Here is a 20401-nt window from a genome sequence, read left to right as displayed (position 1 = left end):
CCAAATGTTGCCCCAATTCAGAATGCATGGCCTAGCATCTAAAATCCTTGTCGACTCTATGAATTTCAATTGCTGATTTCAGTGTATGATGCCTTTTCCTATTGGCACGAGTCCCAAGGTGATTGGTAAATTCTCATTTTTGCAAAAATTTGGGATTTACTGCAGAGATCTTTGTGCTATCTGCCAAATTTGGCTGAAATCTACTCAAAATGGTTGAGAAACATTGAGATCTCTTGAGAATGGGTTGGAGAAGGTGAGAAAAAGCCAAGATGAGAGAAATCTGATTTTTTTCACTAGAGAACCCTAAATTCTGCCCGCTGCCTACTCCAGCCTGCATTTAATACAACCACCTATTGCCAAGCACCTCCAAAATGCTGTCACTTGATCAAGAATGTTGTTGCCAGTCCCTGGAAGGTGACTCCTTGTTGTCTCTTGCTTGCTGAGGCGCCCCCAGATGGTTGACTTTTATAGCAAGTTGTTCCCTTATCAGAAAATGGACTAGCAACTCTCTCTCTCTCTTCCCTCCCCTCCCCACTAAAAAAAAGCTATAAGCTAACTGAATGACTGAGACCCAACCCCCAAAAACGTTTCTCAATTTGCATGGGTATTTTTGCCAAGTGGCAGTTTTTAAAACCCATTTTTTAGCATTATCCAACCATTTAATTAATTTTCAGAATCAAATAATCTTGAAAATTAATTCCAGCCCTTTTGTTCTTGCCCAAAACTAAGTGTGCTAATCCATAATGAAATTGGCTAGGCCATTTGCAACTTGGAGTGGTCCCCAACCTCTATTGACCCTTAGATGGGCATTAATTAAATAATTAATACTAGTCCCTAGTGTCACCATTGACACTTAATGACCAAATAACTGTCCTAGGATCAAAACTGAGACCTAATAGACTCCCAAAGCCGAATTGGCATAACTAATCACAACTTTTGCCTTCGACATCTATTGCATCCTTAAGGTCCTTGGTTTGTTACCATAAAATAAGTGCCATGTGCATCACATGTGCTAAACCAACTTGCACATTTGATTAATAGCTTAATTAAATGTTATCAACAAGATTAAAGCATCTCAAAATTTCACGTCCTTGTGATAGTTCCCTCACTCAAGAAATCAATGGGATGTCTTTATAAAGTAGGCTACAAGGATCTTTATGGAAAGATGGTATAACAAACCTTAAAAAAGGTGGTCATTAGGTGCTTTGGAGTTATAGTTGACATCCAATTCTTTTAGTGCTTCAAGGGAGTTAGCACATTTACTAGTGATATGTCATGTTTGCTTACATTTGTTGCACTTTATTTTGTTGGGATATTTTTTTTAGCAGTTGCTCACAATATGTTCTTTTTTATTACAAAAGGAACATTTAGTAGAAACAGTATGGATTAAGAGTTGATTAGGGGTTGTTGATGTAGATGCTGAGCTAGTGCTGCATTCCTTTTGATTTATTTTCTCCTCATCCAGACAAGGTTGTATGACACCTTCAAGTGAAGGATTTGGTACATTTGTTGGGGTAGTTACAAGAGTTGAAAAGAGTTTTCTTACAACTTTTAAAAGTATTGCAATGGCATCTTCTTCAGCAATTGGAGCTTGGATTGAAGCTAGTTGGGCCATTAGTTCCTTCATGTGGAAAATGAACTTTCCCAAGTCTTCTCTTTGCTTGTATTCTCACTTGAAGAACTCTATTTTGAGGAAGATTTGAAGTTCTTTCCTCTTGCACCATACAATTTCTTGAGCTCATCCCACTTGTCCTTTGCAATTGCAAGTTGACCAATATGGTGGATTAAGGATTCATTGAGGTGCAATATTGTTATGGCTTGGGCTCTTTCATCATCTTCTACATCTAAGGGTTGGATGGGTCAATGGCCTTGGTCCTGTTGATGAAGGGCCAGTAACCCCTCCATCATTTTATATTTCACTAATACTTGCTAGGGGTGAAAGTCTCTCCTATCAAACTTGCGGATTTGAGGTTTTACATCAACATAGGCCATGATAGGAAGGTCTTATCGATTGCAAAGGGCAATGGCAATGTCTAATCCTTTATAAGGTAGGCAATAAATGTGAAAGCAAATTGATGTTTAAACCAACAGATATCAAGTTAAAAGTGATTTAAGAGGTGAAGTAGTCTATGTGTTTATAGCTTACACATAGCCTTACAAAAGAAAGATAATGCTTTAGTGAAGCACTTAGTGAATGTGGTTAAGAGCTTAAAACCTTTAAACTTCTGAATAACTAGTAAGCAAATGATGCTTTGGATTACCCTATGCTTTATACTTTTGCATAGTTTTTACAATGGTATAGAAGGAATGATGAGATGTAGGTTTAGATGTTGACCATACATTTGAAACAAATGCTTGTTCACTTTGTCAGAGTGCAGTGATGCGGAAGCATGGGACCAAGACCGAGAGAGAGTGAACACAGAGAGAGAGAGAGAGAGAGAGAGAGAGAGAGAGAGAGAGAGAGAATGAAACACAGAAAATCTGCAGTGTAGAATGCTGTATAGGAATGCAGAAATATACACGGGTGCAGAGAGAACATTTGCGTATGTCTCTGCCTTGAGGACCTCGATCTGTCTGTCACTAGCAGGCTGTCTCTGTTAGATGCGAGTGTACAAAGTGTGCTAGAGGACTGCTATAAATAGCAGAAAAATACCGAGAGAAAAAAGGAGGAGAGAGAGAGAGAGAGGAGAAACAGAACACTGCATAAAAACTGCATAATGCAGCCAACTGCATAAAAACTGTCTGATTGTTGCTGTGCACCTGCCATGTGGCAACTGGTCCGATTGGTGATGTGGCTCCTGTGCTGCAATTGCTGATGTGGCGCTGGCCGTACTGCTCTGCAACAGTGCTGTCCAGGGAATGACATCTCTAACACCCCCTCTCAGATCTTGGACAAGTCATGAGGGATTTGGCATGCCTCTGAAGAAGACCCGGGAGAAGTGCCTTCGTGAACAAATCTGCAAGATTATCCTCTGCCTTGCAGTATTCCACATCAATGGTCCCATCCAGAAGCTTCTCCCGAATGAAGTGATATTGGATCTCAACGTGCTTTGTGCGGGCCTGGAAGACAGGATTCCGTAACAAGGCAATGCAACTCTCATTGTCGCACCGCAGAAGAGTAGGACAAGTCTAGGAGCAGCCAAGCTCCTCCAACAATCGCCGAAGTCACACAACCTCACATGCGGTGGAAGATGCAGCCCGATACTCTGCCTCAGTAGAAGAAAGAGCTATCATGGGCTGCTTCTTGCTACTCCATGAGATAATACCCGAACCCAAAGTAAAACAATAGCATGTAGTGGACCGTTGATGGTCCACATCGCTAGCCCAATCCGAGTCGCTCCAACCTGCAAGAACAAGATCTAAAGCATCTGTTCTTGTTGGATAGGAAATCCCTAAGTCAGAGGTCCCCCTCAAATATCAAAGAATTCTTAGGGCAGCTTGCCAATGCACATGTTTGGGTTCACTCATGAACCCCGCCAAAAGACACATAGCAAAATTGAGATCAACACGAGTGTTGAGTAGCCAAATCAAGGACCCAATCAGCTGACGGTAGCGGGAAGCATCCGTCAAGGGAGAAGCTGAGTGTGAAGTGGCCTTCCAGTTCAGATCCATAGTAGTAGAAATGGGCCGATAAGCCTCCATCTCAAAGGTCACCAAGAGCTCCTGAATGTGATAAATCTTGTGACCCAAGAGGTTTTGGCTTGAGTTGGGAGTATAAAGGAATGGTTGTGTGTGTGCGAGCCTTGGGAAGAGGGCGGAGAGATTGAGAACTCCTTACATCAAGAGTCTGAAGAATGGCTTGGAGATTTGTGGACCTGGGACGAGGGTAAATAACCGGAGCAGCACACCATGCTGATGCGGTGAAGTTGAGTGAGGGCGAGGGACTGACTGGACGGGGATCGATAGACTTGTGGATCCCGGGATGAGTATAAAGAAGCCAAGGGACACATAGGGACACTCGTGGAACCCGGAGTAAGTATAAAGAAGCCAAGAGAACCTATGGACGTGGGATGAGTATAACTAAGCCGGGGCAACACATCATGTTGTTTTGTAGGGAAGCCAAGAGAGGGCAAGGGATTTATTGGATGGGGGTCAATTGGCTCATGGACGTGGTGTGAGGGTAAATAAGCTAGGCAACCTACCATGTTGGTGTCGTGAAGCCAAGAGAGGGTGAGGGATAGATCGGATGGAGGTCGATGGGCTTGTGGACCTGGGGCGAGGACAAATAAGCCGGGGCAGGTGCTCGTGGACTTAGGGAAAGGGTAAATAAGCTAGGCGGATTGGGGATAACATAGGTGGAACTTGTGGAGCCATGAGTATAAAGAACGGGGCCAAGTGAGAAAGTGGGTGGGAACAAGGACTTGTAGGCATTGGTGAGGATAAAGGAATTGGGACTCCTAGAGGCCAGTGAGCAAGATAAAGAATCGGGCATAGCTTGGTTCAAGGTGGAAAGGTGGGAGAGAATGGCAGTAGGTGTAGCGAACGCGTTGGAAGAGTCATTGAGCTGCGAGGATAAACGAAATGGCCAAGGGTAAGTGGTGAGAAGGGAAGCTATGGACCAATGAAGGCCTATGAGAAGGCCGAAAGAGTGGATGATCGTGTACTTGGGGTGAGCCTAAAGAAATCGGGATGGGGACTCAGCCCATCTATGTGGAAGCTGAGGTATCTTGGGACCCGAGGTTGAAGCTAGGAGGGTGTTGTCAAAAGATAATGTACTAGCGACACAGTAGGGTTTGGGGGGAGGAACACGGAGTGAACTCGGCAAACATGGAGAAGAGAAGAGAAGAGAGAAGAAACTCAGATGAATGGAATGATGAAGTTCTGAATCATGGAGTGAATGTGATACAAGGGAACAAGGGTGCCGTAGCACAAGAAGATGATGAAGACAGCCACGAACCACGAATCGCAATGTCCTCCTGAAGGGGTGTGAGGGTAGTGAAGAGGCTGGAGAGAAGAGGTGACGGGGACTGAATGAATCAGCCGTAAGGAATGAATGAGAGAGTGGCCTATAAATAGACACAGTTAGTCTATGACGGCACCCCTTTTTGGGGCTGCAAACCCTAAACGAAAAATGCAGAAACGCAAATTGCGGGTGAAGGGTTTCTCAACACCCCCTCTCAGGCCCAAAAAGGGAAACAAGAGAAGAGTGAGGTGGAGATGCAATGCTACATGCCGAGGAATGCTCATGCAGCAGGTGTCACTTGGACAGTGTCCCTCATGGGAAAATTGTTCACTTGCCCAAGCACCCTAGTACAAAGATGATGAAAACATGCAATGCATAGGAGGAATGTCGGACTTTGTGTGGTGCCGAGAACCATAAGGATATGCCCCTACTTGATCTGGGAGGTGGCTCCATGCTGACCAAGGGACGAAGGCAAGAAGAAGAGGAGGAAGAAGATGCAGAGGATCTCGAAGATCCAAGATTTCCACCGAAAAGGGAATCTGCAGTAAATAACAGTAGACAGAGTGAACTAGAAAACCAAAACTCAACCTTGGGAGAGAAGCCACTAGCTCCGTGCTTCCATGCTGGAAGGAATACGAAGGCCTCATCACCAAGTCGTGGCTGAACCTTCGAGGTCCCCATTTAGGTGGTACCTGAAGATCCTGGGTATCAGTAGAAGAGATGACGGGTCGAAGACAGCCACCCCAAGAAAGTAGAGGATGGGTGAAGAACTTCATGCGGAGTAGGTTCCCCCTCTGAGGTGGGAGGTGGAGGGGCCCCCGCTGAAGTCGAAGAAGTAGATGTCCCCGGTGAGGACAAAGAAATAACATCCCCCTCTGAGGTAGATAGGGAATCCAAAAACTCATGGATCACGGACTCCGAAATGTCTGATGATGAAGAAAGTGCCGCCGGTCGTGTTGAAGAAGGTATTTGGGGTGTTGAAGAGCTCCCAGAGGTAGCCTCTTGAACTTGAGTAGTCGAGGGTGGGGAAGGATGGGGCTTAGAATGAGCAACAGGTGGGCAACAGTCGCTGTCTCTTAGTGGAGCAGACTGGGTAGCTGAAGAAGAGGAAGGAGTCGAGCAACCACTGTCTCTCGAAGGAGCAGACTGACGAGGAGACGGTATCAAACAATCACTGTCTCTCGATGGAGCGGACTGCAAATCCGTAGGTCGTGGAAGCCACTGTACCTAAAAATAAGCGGGAGATGACTGCTGCTGGCATTGCGACAATCTCCAAGAGGTTGTAGCGCCAATCGATCCTCCATGTACTCAAAAGGACTTAGTGCGCATTGGATACGTCTTATTGCCTTGAGCATAGTACTCTGATAGCCGATGCAGAACGATCTTTGTGGCCTAGAAAGGAGAGGTGGCACAAGGAGTGCTTAGTGGAAGACGCATATACTCTGGGGGGGTGGGGAGCAAGGGTCGAAGTCAGCAAGCATTGGTGGTGTGCCCGGTGATGCCACAGTAGGAGCACCCAGTAGTCTGCTCATCTATTGGTAAAGAAGTCATGGATACCAGTGTGCCTTGCTGAAGAAGGAAGAGGTCAGCCACCATGAACCACGAATTGCAATGTCCACCTCAAGGGGTGTGAGGGCAGTGTGAAGCATGAACCACAATTTCCACCTCAAGTGGTGGGAGGGTCGTGGAAGGGTTGGAAGTGAGCTGCTAGTAGGAGGAGGATGCGACCATCAGTAAGAGGTTGCAATCAGTAGAAAAACGTAGGTGAGGAGAGAGAAAGACTAAAAACGCAGGCAGGATAGCGTGCAAGAGAGAAAAAGACTAAAAACGTAGACAAGAGGTGAGAGAAATTCTAAAAATATAGGTAGGACAGTCTGCAGGAGAGAGAAAGACTAAAAACGCAAGCAGGACAGCTTGCAGGAGAGAGAGAGAGACTGAAAATGTAGGTAGCAGGACTGTGATGATGTGGCAGGCTGTACGGTAGCAGGTTTGCACAGAAACAGCAATCGCTTGAGTGAAATCAGCTCCAAACTGCGTGAAGAGGGCTGGAAATTAGGCGCCAACTAATGGAGACAACAATGGGCAGCTTCAGCTGAGATATCCTCCGCAAACGGGGTGTGGGCAGCAAGCTAAAACACTTGAAATCTGCAAAAACGAGATGTTGATGCAACGGAAGAAAAAGAGAAGTGGATGCCGAACCCGCCACCGGTCTTTGCCTTCATTGGATTGGAGGATCTTTGCTGCTAGGTGAGCAAATCCAGCTCTGATACCATGTCAAAAGATGACGTACTAGCGAGACAGTAGGGTTTGCGGGGAGGAACGCGGAGTGAACTCGGCAAACATGGAGAAGAGAAGAGAAGAGAGAAGAAACTCAGATGAATGGAATGATGAAGTTCCGAATCATGGAGTAAATGTGATACAAGGGAACAAGGGTACCGTAGCACAAGGAAGATGATGAAGACAACTACGAACCATGAATCGTAGTGTCCTCTTGAAGGGGTGTGAGGGTAGTGGAGAGGTTGGAGAGGAGGTGACGGACTGAATGAATCAGTCGTAAGGAATGAATGAGAGAGTAGCTTATAAATAGGCACAGTCAATCTAGGATGGCACCCCTTTTTGGGGCTGCAAACCCTAAACGCAAAACGCAAAAACGCAAAAATGCAAACTGCGGGTTAAGGGTTTCTCAACAAGTGCAACATGTGCAGGTCTGGATGTGACGTGATGGGTTATGGGACCCATTGTGGAGCAGAAGGATTTGTAGCATGAAGGGGATGAGGATGGAGAGTGTTACCAGTACTGGGACATGGAAGCATGTTTAAGACTTGCCTCCTTGCAGAGTTGGTTAAAGTTGGACTCCCTCTCACAACGGAGGCTAATAGTAGTTGTGCTTCGGCAGTTCGGTAGGCGTTGCCATTATGTAGGCAGGAAAGTGGATGGAGCTTCTATAGTGGTAGCAGGGCACCTTTTACCAAAATTGTCGAGCATAGTGATCTCATGTGAGATGTCTTCTACCAAGATGTGGCAGGTTTGGGTGGAGATGTTGAGCAGGTTGTCACCACAGGGGTGAAGATGCTTGTGCAGGAGAATCAGACCCCGTATGAGTAGATGCATTTCGTGTGCAAAGCCCTTCATGAGGTAAGGGTTGTAACCAGCCTGTTCACTGGGAAGGGCAGTAGTGTACAACCAAAATATATAAATGCTTTCACCCAATTAACAGTCGCCCACTTTACTTGAACTTAAAGACACAGAATCAAGAAGAAAAACAAGAAGCTAAAATGCTCCTCTTGCCACATAGACACCCTGTTGGCCCCTAAGTTAGGCGCCCCTTGCGGTATTTCTTTATTTTTAAAAAGAGAGAGAGTACAATGGGCTGTCTTTCACCTATTCTGGGTGAAATTTGGCAGCATAACAGTACAATTACTGACCCAAAACAAGCCGACCAGGAGGGGAAACTCTGCCCAAGTCTGAAACTTCTAGTTGGAGTGCAGAATTGATCATTTCAGCCTGCTATAATTATTGGTTCAGATTGTTCTGAGACCTGTTTTCAACTCATACTGTTCCCTGTACTGTTCAGCCCACTGTAATTATTGGTTCAGACCTGTTCTGAAACCTGTTTTCAGCTCATATTGATCCGTGTATTGTTCTGCATCATCTGGGCCAAGTGCCCCTTGATTCTGACATCAGTTGGGCTCTGAAATAACCTCTGAACAATCCAGAATCTGTACTGATTTAGAGCTGTTTCAGACACCTGCTTAGTGAGGTTACCACCCTCACCTGTCCCTACTGGGAACTGCAAACAACTGCTCGTGTTCTTGAGGAAAGGAGGCTCTTGCCTCATGCAAAGACAGCATATTCCACACAGCTGTACCTGAATTAGAAGAAAGGCCCTTGATTCTGTAGCATAACCATGCTGTCAGGGAGAGAGAGAGAGAGTAGAAAGCAAGCTCAGCCTTTTGTGCATCATAGACAAGGTAGGCCAGCTCTCAAGAGCTCTCCATCTGCAGCTGTTCATCACAAATGAGCCCCTTTTAGCCCCAAAACTGCACGGCAGCCCCTCTTTAAAGAGGTAAGTGCACAAATTTGTGCCAAGTGGCAGCACTAGAAGATATTTCCCATTCCAGCCTTCCGGTCTAAAATTCTCCATCCTCGGTGCAGAATTTGACCTCGGCACAGACCAGAGGATTGATCCTCGTGCAAAAACGAAGATAATGAGGCGAACAGATTTTGAGGTCCAAAAATAGTAACTCCCTAAATTTTAGGAGTTGCTTCCATTGCATCCCCACTAGTTTTCTGACCATCTTTGCAGACTAAGGCTACATCCAAATCTGTAATGTAGCTCAACTGAAAGTGAATTTTCCACTGATGACCCCACATGGACTAATCTCTTGCAGATTTGTCCATCTTCACTTTGAACTAGTCTCTTCTAGGCTAGTTCTTCAACACACTTGTCCATATATACTTTCACAAGTCTCTTCCAGGCTTGTCAATCTACAGTGCCATCAGTCTCTTTCAGACTTGTACTGGACCTTAACTGTCCAGTCTTGACTCACTAGACATTCTTGTTCGTTTCACATACTGGCCATGCAACTTAGGCATTTAAATTTCAAGAGGGATCCTTCCAAAAAGAAAAACCAAATAAAATATGTAATAAAGAAATCAACAAAAAGGTAATAGTTGTCACAGTCTTGTGACAAGGGTAGTTGATCTCGGCCCTAGAGTACGAGTAGGGGATAGAGTGAATGCGGGAATTGACCAAGGCAGATTGCATTGTGTTGGGAAACACTTGAAGTCTATTGCGAAAGGTGACTATAGGAGTTTTGATGTAGGTGGACATATCCACGAGGGGATGGCATTGATCTTGTTCTTGTGGAGCCTTTTTAGTGGGACAACTAGTTTGCCATGAGAGGTTCAAAGCCGTCTATGCATCTGATGCATAGGTGTTGTACCCTAGGTTGTTGGGGGAAAAACAATCCTTCTTGGGTATGGTGCAAGGTACATGTTGGGACGCGGTTTAGGCCCTAGTTGAAGCGCTAATGTGTCTACTTGCCTAGGAAATGATGGGGGGAGATAACTTTGATGCGAGTTTAGAAAACAACTTAGAGATGCAAGTGGTAGTTGTGTCTTTGATACGGAAGTTAGAGCAAGTGGCAACACCTCAGGTATTTGAATGAAGAGAAAAGTAAATTAGGGCAAGTGACCCATCTTTGATCTTTGGATCAAAGGCCAACTTGTAGCTAGTGGGTCGAGACTTAGCCAAAATGGCAAGCTCTTTCTTGTGCAAGGTGGTTGGGCAATCTTGCGAGGGTGCCAAGTCATATTGCAAATGGCTCGAATAAATCGTTGCCTCAGCTCTAGAGCGATCTGCACCAAAGGCATTTGTATGGTTGATTTCCTCGTAATGCCTCTTTTCGTGGGATTAACCTTGGTCTTTTTCGTAGGGAACTGGCTCAATTCAAGCAAACTCATATTTGATCAAGGGGAGGTAGATATGAGGGAAGGGAGTGTGAGGCTTGGGCAACCCCACGTCTCCCCCCTCCTCCATGGTGGCCATGCCTCATGGAGCAACCATCATTTTGGCCTCTTAGTGTGCAGGGTTCTTTGTTGAGTCGTAGCAGCGGGTCCCTTGCTCCAAGTTCAAGTCAACATAACTTGTTAGAGTCGAGACTCATGAGGAGAGGTGGGATTGACCTGAGACACCCTTGTGGCAACGTGGTCGAAGATGTTTGAAGGTGGATACTTGTGAGGTCGTAAGTCTTCCGTGGCACAATTTGGCGACTCTAGGTGCCAAGTCACCCAAGTGCGAGTTAGACCAACACGACGTGTGTTGTGAACGAGCCATTGTACGGGAGGGATATCTAAGGTGTGATGGCCTAGTGACATGACACAATGCAGAAGGTGCATGTGTTAGCCTGCTCTATTTTCATTCTCAGTCTGTCATCTCCTGGTTGTGAGCTCCTGTCAGAGTTTGGTAGGAGACAGAGGAGCTCTGTCAGTTTTGTGTCTGCTGTTTTTTGTCTGCATTCCCTTTTCGGGTGTCACTCAGCCCAAAATGGGCCTTTTTGTGTGCAGTCGGCCCATATTTGGGCAGGTCGGCCAGTTTTTCTGGCCTGGGGCTATTTATAGCAGCCCCCCCAGTCATTCTCAGCACACTCTTCTGCAGGTTCAGCACACTCTCCCTCCTCTCCCACTCCGGCATTGGTGCTGCCATTGCTTTCAGTCTGTTCTGGTGCCTTCACTGACGCTCCGGGCTGTGTGTAGGGACTGATCAGTCTGTTCTGGTGCCCTCACTGACGCTCCGGGCTGCGTGCAGGGACTGATCAGTCCACTTTGGTGTATTCAGCATTTCATTTCAGTCAGTGCAGATTTTCTTCCTTCATTCCCTGCTTTCTCTCTCTCCTCCTCTGTGTTTGTGTTCTTCTTCCGTTGCGCACTCTCACATGGTATCATCGCCTGACTGAGAGCACAGAGGACCTAACCTTGTGGAGAGATACCTCACCCCTCTTCTGCTGCTGTCGCCTCATCTCCAACTGCCTAGGCGGCCCCTCTTGGTGGCCATTCTTCTTGCGTTTGCTGCAGACGACTCCGCCAGAGGCTGCCACGTCATCCATCGACCCCCTGCTTGCGTTTTTCATTAGGCGCCCCCCCTTCAGCTGGGCGACACATGATCAGGCTGCGTTTTGCAGATCTGATGGTCGTTTCCACTCCCAGCGGCTCATCTCCTGCTGGCGACCCACTTTCAGGCTGCGTTTTGGTGCTGGCGGTCTCTGTTCTGGTGATCTTCATCAGCTCCCTTTGCGTTTTGTAGATCCAGGTGTTTGTAGGCTATCACAGCCTGTGTTTTGGTGGTTGGTGACCATATTGCTGGTCATACTTCGGCTTCGGCACAATTTTCTTTGGTGTTTGGTATTTTACAGATTGGAAGATGTCTTACCAGTTTTCAGGCTTTGATGACTCAGAGGATGAGCTTCTTTCTCATCATTTCTTTGAGTGGAGGCGGGATTATCAGGAGTTTCTACGTTCGAAGGAGCCTCCTCGCACTCGTTCCTCTTCAGTCCATGCATCTCAGAGGGTTCCATCTACCGTGAAGGTGCCTTCCGTGAAGACTGCTTCAGATATGCGGATGCCTTCCTTGATTCCCTCTATTTAGGTGCCGATTCTCCCTTCCTTTCCGAAGGAAGATAAGTTGGATGGTTCCAACTATTCCCTTTGGTCGTGCAAGGTGGAGTGCATCCTCGATACATTCGACCTATGGGAGCTTGTTTCTTCGCCCATCGACCGTCCCCTCGTGGATTTGTCAGATGGCACCTCTATGGACCGTGCAGCCTTGTGGGATAGGCTCAACTCTCGAGCCCGTTCCTTTCTTTTTATGAGTTTACATGATTCCGTTCTTGTACATGTTCACAGGTTACAGACCGTGACGGAAGTGTGGAAGAAGCTTGCGTCTTTGTATCAGCACAAGACGTTTGCCCACAAGATTTCCTTGGAGAAGAAGTTGCGGATGCTCAGTTTTGATGATTCTTCTTCTATGAAGGAGCACATCACGAAGATGGAGGACATGCGAGGCGAGTTAGCCTCTCTTGGTCGTGTGATATCGTCCGAGGATATGGCGATGATTCTGTTGACTCAGCTGCCATCACCCCGCTATGATGTCTTCTACACCAGCCTCATCACCTTGAGGACCCGTGAGAAACTCCTATGGGAGGAACTTTCCCCGCTTGTCTTGGAGCATGACGAGCGACTCAAAGAGGTGGGTGCCAGTGGCTCCACCAAGGCTTTTATTGCAGGTACAGGTGGCGGCAAGAAGAAGAAACAACAAAAGGAGAAGGCCAAGGACAAGGAGGAGGACAAGAAGGATGCGAAGGAGAAGAAGCCCAAATGTTTCCACTGTGGGAAGGGTACTCATCTTGAGGAGAAGTGTTGGCAGAAGTACCCCCATTTGAAGCCCAAGGAGAAGGACTCGAAGGCAGCCCCAACCACGACAGAGTCTGCGTTTGTGTATGTCTTTGTTGAGGAGGATACATCCCTAGCTTCTACCACTCTAGAAAAGCCTTGGCTCATGGACAGTGGAGCATCTTCCCATATGACCTTTCGACAGGATTGGCTTTAGGATCTTCATTCCCGAGGGGGCACTGTCACCATTGGTGACAATTCTACAGTTCCTGTTCAAGGTGTGGGGACTCTACCTATGTTTTCTGACAGGCGGTCTTCTTCCGCCAAAGTTCTCTATGTACCTGATTTGGGCTTTAACCTATTGTCTGTGCATGGTCTTACTCAGCTAGGTACCCGAGTCATTTTTACACAGGATGCAGTCACAGTGGAGGATGCTTCTATAGGTGATGCTCTTTGGATGGGTACACAGGAGGGTGGGCTTTATACGCTCACAGCCTTGGCTGCGAGGACTTCCCATGAGCTTGGGCTGCTTTGGCATGCTCGGTATGGTCATTTGAACCTCGATTCTATTCGGCGGGCTTCTCGAAGGAAGATGGTGGAGGGACTTCCAGATTTCCCTCCTCTTCACACTTTGTGCCCTAGCTACTTGAGGGGCAAGCAGCATAGGCAGCCTCACCCTCAGGTTGCCTCTAGGAGGGCTATTTCTCCGCTTGAGTTGGTTCACACCGACCTTTGCGGACCTATGGGCACGGCCTCCCTTGGGAAGGCCAAGTATTTGATGCTAATTGTGGACGACTTCAGTCGTTATGTGTGGCCTTATTTCTTGGAGTACAAGAGTGAGGCGTACTCCCGTTTCTGCGAGTGGCAGGTGTTTGTGGAGACACAAACAACTTCCAAAGTTCGTGGCGTTCGAGTTGATCACGGTGGCGACACTTCTCACCTTTTCTCTCAGTTTTGTAGGGATCATGGCATTCGGGTGGAGTATTCCCATCTGAACACACCATCCGAGAATGGTGTGGTGGAGCGTGCGAATCGGACCATGGTGGAGATGGCCCGATCTATGCTGGAGCATAGGAGTCTTCCTCATTTCCTTTGGGGTGAGGCGGTGGCTATAGCGGTGCATATTCGCAACCGCTCTCCGACTTCGGCTTTACAGGACATGACTCCTTATGAGGCTTTCTTTGGGAAGAAGCCTTCCGTGTCCCACTTTCGCATCTTTGGGTGCGATGCTTTTGTCCATGTGGACAAGAAGAAGAGGAAGACGAAGCTTGACTCTAAGTCGAGAAAGCTTATCTTCGTGGGCTATAGCACGACCACGAAGGGATATCGGCTCTACGACCCTACGACACGGAAGATTGAGGTGAGCAGGGATGTGATCTTTGATGAGGCTTGCCTCTGAGGATCCGATTGATGGTTCTATTACAGGTGCTTCTTCGACATCGCCGAAACCCCCCCCCCCCCCCCCCCCCCCCCCCCCCCCACCTTCTCTTCCTTCCAGGATACCCCTTAGCAGCCCTCCCATTCCTCCTTCTACTACGGCTTCCCTTCCCCCTTTGGCGGATGTGACTCCTTCTACGAGTTCTTCCACCCCTTCCGACTCCCCTCAGGAGTCTTCTGGGGATACACAGCCTTCTTCGGGTGAGGAGGATCTACCTTCATTTGGTGGGGGGGAGTCCCTCTCCGACATGGGTGCTTTGCAGGTTCCGGAGACTACTCGGTCTCCCTCGCAGCAGGAGGAGTCTCTTAGGATTCCCTTATGGTATCGCCGGCTTATGCAGGATTCAGGTGTTACTCTCTTTCCTACTTCTTCTTCAGGTCCACGCAGATCAGCCCGCTTACAGGCCCAGCGGGATAGTTCACTATGTGTGAACTATGCTCTTATGTCTCAGATTCTTCAGGATTCCGAGCCTTCCACTGTGGAGGAGGCCCTTGCACAGGATATTTGGAGACAGGCTATGCAGACCGGGCTCGATTCCATCGAGCAAAACCATACTTGGGAGCTTGTACCGCGTCCCAAGAAACGGAAGGTGATAGGTGTGAAATGGGTCTTTAAGACCAAGTATCTTGCAGATGGCTCCTTGGACAAGCATAAGGCTAGGCTTGTTGCCAAGTGTTTTGCACAGCGTGCAGGATTGGACTACTTCAAGACTTTTGCTCCTACAGCTCGGATGTCTACCATTCGAGTTATTTTGGCTCTTGCAGCTCACCACCGTTGGCCTGTTTATCAGATGGACGTCAAGTCAGCCTTTCTGAATGGCTTTCTTGAGGAGGAGATTTATGTTTCACAGCCTCCTGGTTGTCTTGTGCAGGGGAAGGAGGATCATGTCTACAGGCTGCGGAAGGCTCTTTATGGCCTGAAGCAGGCTCCTCGTGCTTGGTACCAGAGGATTGACCGCTTCTTTCTACAGAGTGGCTTTCAGCGCTCCGCTCATGATCCCAACCTCTACTTACGGGTTGTGGGTTCTCTTTGTGTTTTCCTTATTTTGTATGTCGATGATCTTATCATTACAGGGAGCGACACTCGGTAGGTGGAGCATAGTCGGTCCATTCTTCAGCGGGAGTTTGACATGACGGATCTAGGGATCCTTCACTTCTTTCTAGGACTGGAGATCTATCAGATGGCACAAGGCATCTTTATCTCGCAGCACAGGTACATCTCCGAGCTTCTTTCGGAGTTTGGTATGGTCGCGTGTCGGCCTATTTCTTGCCCCATGGACCCTGCGTCCAAGCTTTTGGCAGATGGAGTCCCCCTTACAGATGCCACTCGTTATAGGTGCCTTGTAGGCTCTCTCACCTGGCTGCTTCACACTCGGCCGGATATCTCTTTTGTGGTGGCTTTGTTGTCTTCTTTTATGAAGACTCCTACACAGGATCACTGGAAGGCAACCTTGCGTGTTCTTCGGTATTTACAGGGGACTCGATCCTACGGGATCGTGTATGGAGATGGGATTACCCTTTCTGGATGGAGTGATTCTGATTGGGCAGGTGATGTGGATTCGAGACGATCCACTACAGGTTAATGCTTTCACCCTTGGATCCGGTGCTGTCTCTTGGAGCAGCAAGAAGTAGCCTACTGTGGCACTTTCTTCTACAGAGGCTGAGTATCGGGCCCTCTGTTCGACCGCTATGGAGGCAGTTTGGCTCCGTCGCTTGCTGGCAGAGATTGGCTTTTCCCAGACCGGACCTGCGGAGCTGCGCGTGGACAACCAGAGTGCCCTTGCTCTGGCAAAGAACCCGGTGTTTCATGCTCGCACGAAGCACATTGAGGTTCAGTATCACTATGTTCGAGAGCGGATCGTGGATTCGGAGCTGGTGGTGGCCTATTGTCCCATGGCGGCCAATGCGGCTGATCTCTTCACGAAGCCTTTGTCTCAGGCTTCTTTGCTTCATCACATGCAGTTATTAGGTCTTCAGACCCTCCCAGGATCTAAGAGGGGGTGTTAACTTGCTCTATTTTCATTCTCAGTTTGTCAGTTTTGTGTCTGCTGTTTTTTGTCTGCATTCCCTTTTCGGGTGTCACTCAGCCCAAAATGGGCCTTTTTGTGTGTAGTCGGCCCATATTTGGGCAGGTCGGCCATGTTTGGCCAGGTCGGCCAGTTTTGGCAGGTCGGCCAGTTTTTCTGGCCTAGGGCTATTTATAGCAGCCCCCCCAGTCATTCTCAGCACACTCTTCTGCAGGTTCAACACACTCTCCCTCCTCTCCCACTCCAGCATTGGTGCTGCCATTGCTTTCAGTCTGTTCTGGTGCCCTCATTGACGCTCCGGGCTGCGTGCAGGGACTGATCAGTCCACTTTGTTGTATTCAGCATTTAATTTCAGTCAGTGCAGATTTTCTTCCTTCATTCCCTGCTTTCTCTCTCTCCTCCTTTGTGTTCGTGTTCTTCTTCCGTTGCGCACTCTCACAGCATGTTGTGACGCGAAGGCATATTCTTAGCATATCTTTCGAGTTGGCTTTTGTTGCATGCTCTAGATGCGACACGGTGTTGTGTGCCTGTGAACCATGTTACTTGTGTGGGATTTGTGCTATAGACCCGTGGGGTCAGGTATTCAGTGTCACACCCTTGGCAGGATTGGGATCTTGTAGGGTGTTTGACCCTTCAGTCCTCTTCAGTTACCTAGATCTATTGTCTCATGATCAAAGACCACACATGGATCACCACCAAAGCCAATTCTCTTTGGGGTTTGCGCAAATCTAAAGCTTTGTGGAAATTGACAATAATGGAGGGATGGATCAATAAGACTCCATTCAAATGCAAGGTATTCATTTGGAGAATTTTGATGGGGGGGCTTTCCTCTTGTGTTGGCCCTTCACAGGAGAGGTATATCTAATGGGAATTGTTTCTTTTGTATCACTACGGTGGTGCATTCCTGTCACATATTCATTTCCTGTGCTTTTGCTCGGAAGATTTGGGCCCTTCTCTTGGACGTTTGGCTTGCGGTGGTGGGCACAAGGATGCGTCCGCCTAACTAGGTTTTTGGAAAAGCTAAATACAATGGTCAGCCTTAGCCTCACATGAAGATTCTGCTTCACTTTTTCAGATTTTGTGGTTGCTGGCGTATTTGGGTAACTCACAATGTGTTCATTTTTTATGCCGCCTTCAGCATCATGTTGCAAAGCTAGAGGGTCTTCTCCAGTGGCAGCTTGACCTTCTATAGCATGCTGATATCTTGGTCAGAGATGATTTAGTCCCTTCGCATATGGCACTTCCCTCTGTTCCTTTGCCATGACTTTGTATCTATCATGCATAATGGAAGGGAGAGAGATATGCTTGATGGCCTAGAGCCATCCTGTATCTTGTAACCATGTCATCTTGTATTTTTTTTGTAATTACTACAATTACCTTTTACACACACACAAAGAGAGAGAGAGAGAGAGAGAGAGAGAGAGAGAGAGAGAGAGAGCCTCATTTACGAAAAAAAAAAGAGAGAGAGCCTCAAGTTCTACTCCATTGTAATGACTTGAAACAGGAAATTGCATGTTAAGATATGAGGTTACAGTTTTAGGTTCCCTTGAGCCTCCAGAGGAAAGAATGGAATCAGCTTTATTTTCACCCCCCCTCTCAAAGCAGAGGAATGAGTTTGCTATTCATAAGATTCAGGAAGTTCATGCCAAATCGCTGGTATGTGTTCCTAGGTTCGTGCTGTTTGGAACCATCTTGATTCTGTGGAGATTTTGACTAAACAAATAACAGGGAAAGTAATTATTGAACTTAAACAGGTGGATCTTGGTTGTGGGTCTGGAAGCCTACTGGATGCTGTAGTCGACTCCTCTACGGAGTTAGAACTTGTAGCTGGTGTTGATATTTCACTCAAGAGTCTACTTCGTGCTGCTAAGGTTTGTTGTGTGGAGTTCTTTTGATTTGATGGCCGGTCTGCACACATTTTGTCTTACCATGTGCTTATGTACATACAATAAGAGTTTTTGCCAGGTTTTGTGTTGCCATGTGCTTATATCATGCAATAAGAGTTTTCCCTACTTAAGACATAATACTGTGTTGTGATGCAGTCACTTAACACAAAGCTAGGGTCATGTCCACGTGAAGGGCCTGCTTCTAGAAAGCTGAAACAGGCTGTTTTGTACGAAGGATCCCTTGCAGAACCAGACCTGCGCTTGTGTGGCTTTGACATGGCAACCTGCATAGAGGTTCTGCTACTTAAGCATAATGCCTTGTGGCTATTTCTTCCAGTCTAGAAAGCCAGAATCCTAACCCCTATACTGTGCAGGTCGTTGAGCATATGGATCCTGAACCTTTACTCAAGGCAGGTGAGGTAATTCTGGGTATATATTCACCCAAGATACTTATTCTGTCAACACCCAATATAGAGTACAATGTACTGTTGCAGAAAATAACAGCAGATGCAAAGACTAATTCAGGGCTAGAAAAGAGTGATCCCTCCAGTACAACCATGGAAATGCCTGCCAACATTAGGACCACAGTGGTTGAAAATCACGAAAAGGATTCTTTTGAATGCCATTTTGATAATGGAACTGAAGACATGGTGATGAATACAAACCATTTAGATGATGTTCAAAATTCATTTTTGATGGATGATAATCTAGGTAATCAGCCCATAAAACTTAGAAATGATGATCACCGTTTTGAATGGACAAGAGCAGAATTTGTGAAGTGGGCAGATGACTTAGCCCTGAGGTTTGGATATAAAGTTGAATATTCAGGTGTTGGTGGATCAGTTGAAGATCCTGGGTTTGCATCACAAATTGCAATTTTTACACGGAAAACTGGTAGTACAGATGCAAAACTAAATGCTGATGTTGGAATTAATCATAACTTGGAACTTTGTGGCCCACAGAAAAGCGGTGTGACTGCCTCATATAGGGAGGTCTGGAAGTATAATCAGGATGGTGTCCAGCTGCACATGGATGTAACTTGTGAATGAAGAAAGGTTAGGTAGTTTATTTTTGGTAGATTCTACCAATGTAATTCATGACCCTAGAGTGCTATGCTAACAATTTTGAAGTGGATGCGATTGGATAGACCTGCTGCAAAACTTGAGTTGTAAATGGTCTTCTTTGTAAAAATGTTATAGCAGAGTACTTCTTTTTGCACTGTTCCTTATTGCCATAATAGAGAGAGCAGCTTTTTGGACTGTTCGTTATTGCCATGATGGTTTGTTTGGTGCTCGTTCTTTCAATTGAGGGGTGTACTCATGTTTTGGAGGGCAGCAATTGGCCAGAGTAGTCTGCCTATAAACTTAAGTGGTGCACGTTGTGCTTTGAAAGCTTTGTTTGATTGCCTTTGCACTTGCTGTCACAGATATGACTCTGAATGCCTTCTATCATGTCAGGTGACAACTGGTAGCTGACCCGCCTGATAATGCAAATGTGTGTGTGACACTCGTGAAGAGCATGATGTGATCATTTTGGGATGACCATTTAGGCAGAAATAGATGGCAGGATGTGCAATTCATGCCCAGCAGAGTTTTGCAATTTCGGTGTAATAGATACATTTTATTTTTTCTATTGTTTCTCAAGATGACCAAGTTTTTCTTTGCACCTAATCAATTCTATCTTAATTTTCCCAATTAGTTTATTATCTTTTATGAGTTTTGCATCAAGATCTGTTACATCTGTCAATTTGGCGTGCCATTTGATTTCTACAACTTCCATTTTAGCTTGTAGTTGCACTTGCACTTTATTTTTTAGCATCATGAACATCATATCATGCTTTTCCTCCCATCTCTCATACAATCCCTTTTGCAATATCTTTTCACAGTAGATGCATCTCAACTTGTACCAATCTGTGTGTTTCTTCATATATTGCTTTATTTATCAGTGTGGACACCTTCATGCGCCTTGTGGATTCTAGATGTTTAGCCTAGTTGTGGCATTTCATGTGTGCGAGAGTTTGGAATTATGTATCTGTTGTATTAGGTATGGTTGTGTTCCCCATAAAATTGGTGTGGCACTGTTTTTGGTTTGATAGTTGTGCATTGTCAAATGCCAATCATTGGAACCTTGACTATTGAGAACAAGGTTCAAGTTTGCATTCAATGTTTAATATGGCACTATTGCACTTGTTTCATTCAAGCTAACATTGAATGACACCCTCCCCAATTGTGCAACAATAATTAGCAACAGTTTCAAAC

General features: G+C 46.5%; 1 protein-coding gene across 6 annotated transcripts in view; it reads left to right on the top strand.

The window, feature by feature from the left end:
- The window catches only part of LOC148030938 (small RNA 2'-O-methyltransferase-like), a 42081-nt gene extending 22283 nt beyond the window's left edge, over positions 1–19798 (top strand). For 5 of the 6 annotated variants that reach the window (XM_087684488.1, XM_087684490.1, XM_087684489.1 and 2 more), the window contains exons 6-9: positions 17762–17913; positions 18012–18128; positions 18300–18437; positions 18518–19417. In XM_087684488.1, the coding sequence (XP_087540614.1) occupies positions 17762–17913; positions 18012–18128; positions 18300–18437; positions 18518–19192 (1082 nt within the window). In that variant the 3' untranslated portion in view covers positions 19193–19417. Of the gene's footprint in view, positions 1–17761; positions 17914–18011; positions 18129–18299; positions 18438–18517; positions 19418–19600 lie in introns of those variants that run through there. The other variant, XM_087684493.1, reaches the window with a different exon arrangement.
- The last annotated feature ends 603 nt before the right edge of the window (positions 19799–20401 follow it).

Source organism: Lygodium microphyllum, chromosome 9 (genome assembly GCF_053477565.2).
Source record: "Lygodium microphyllum isolate KBCC chromosome 9, Lygodium_microphyllum_v1.1.10, whole genome shotgun sequence".
Taxonomy (NCBI): Eukaryota; Viridiplantae; Streptophyta; class Polypodiopsida; order Schizaeales; family Lygodiaceae; genus Lygodium; species Lygodium microphyllum.
This window is presented reverse-complemented; position numbering and strand designations above follow the sequence as displayed.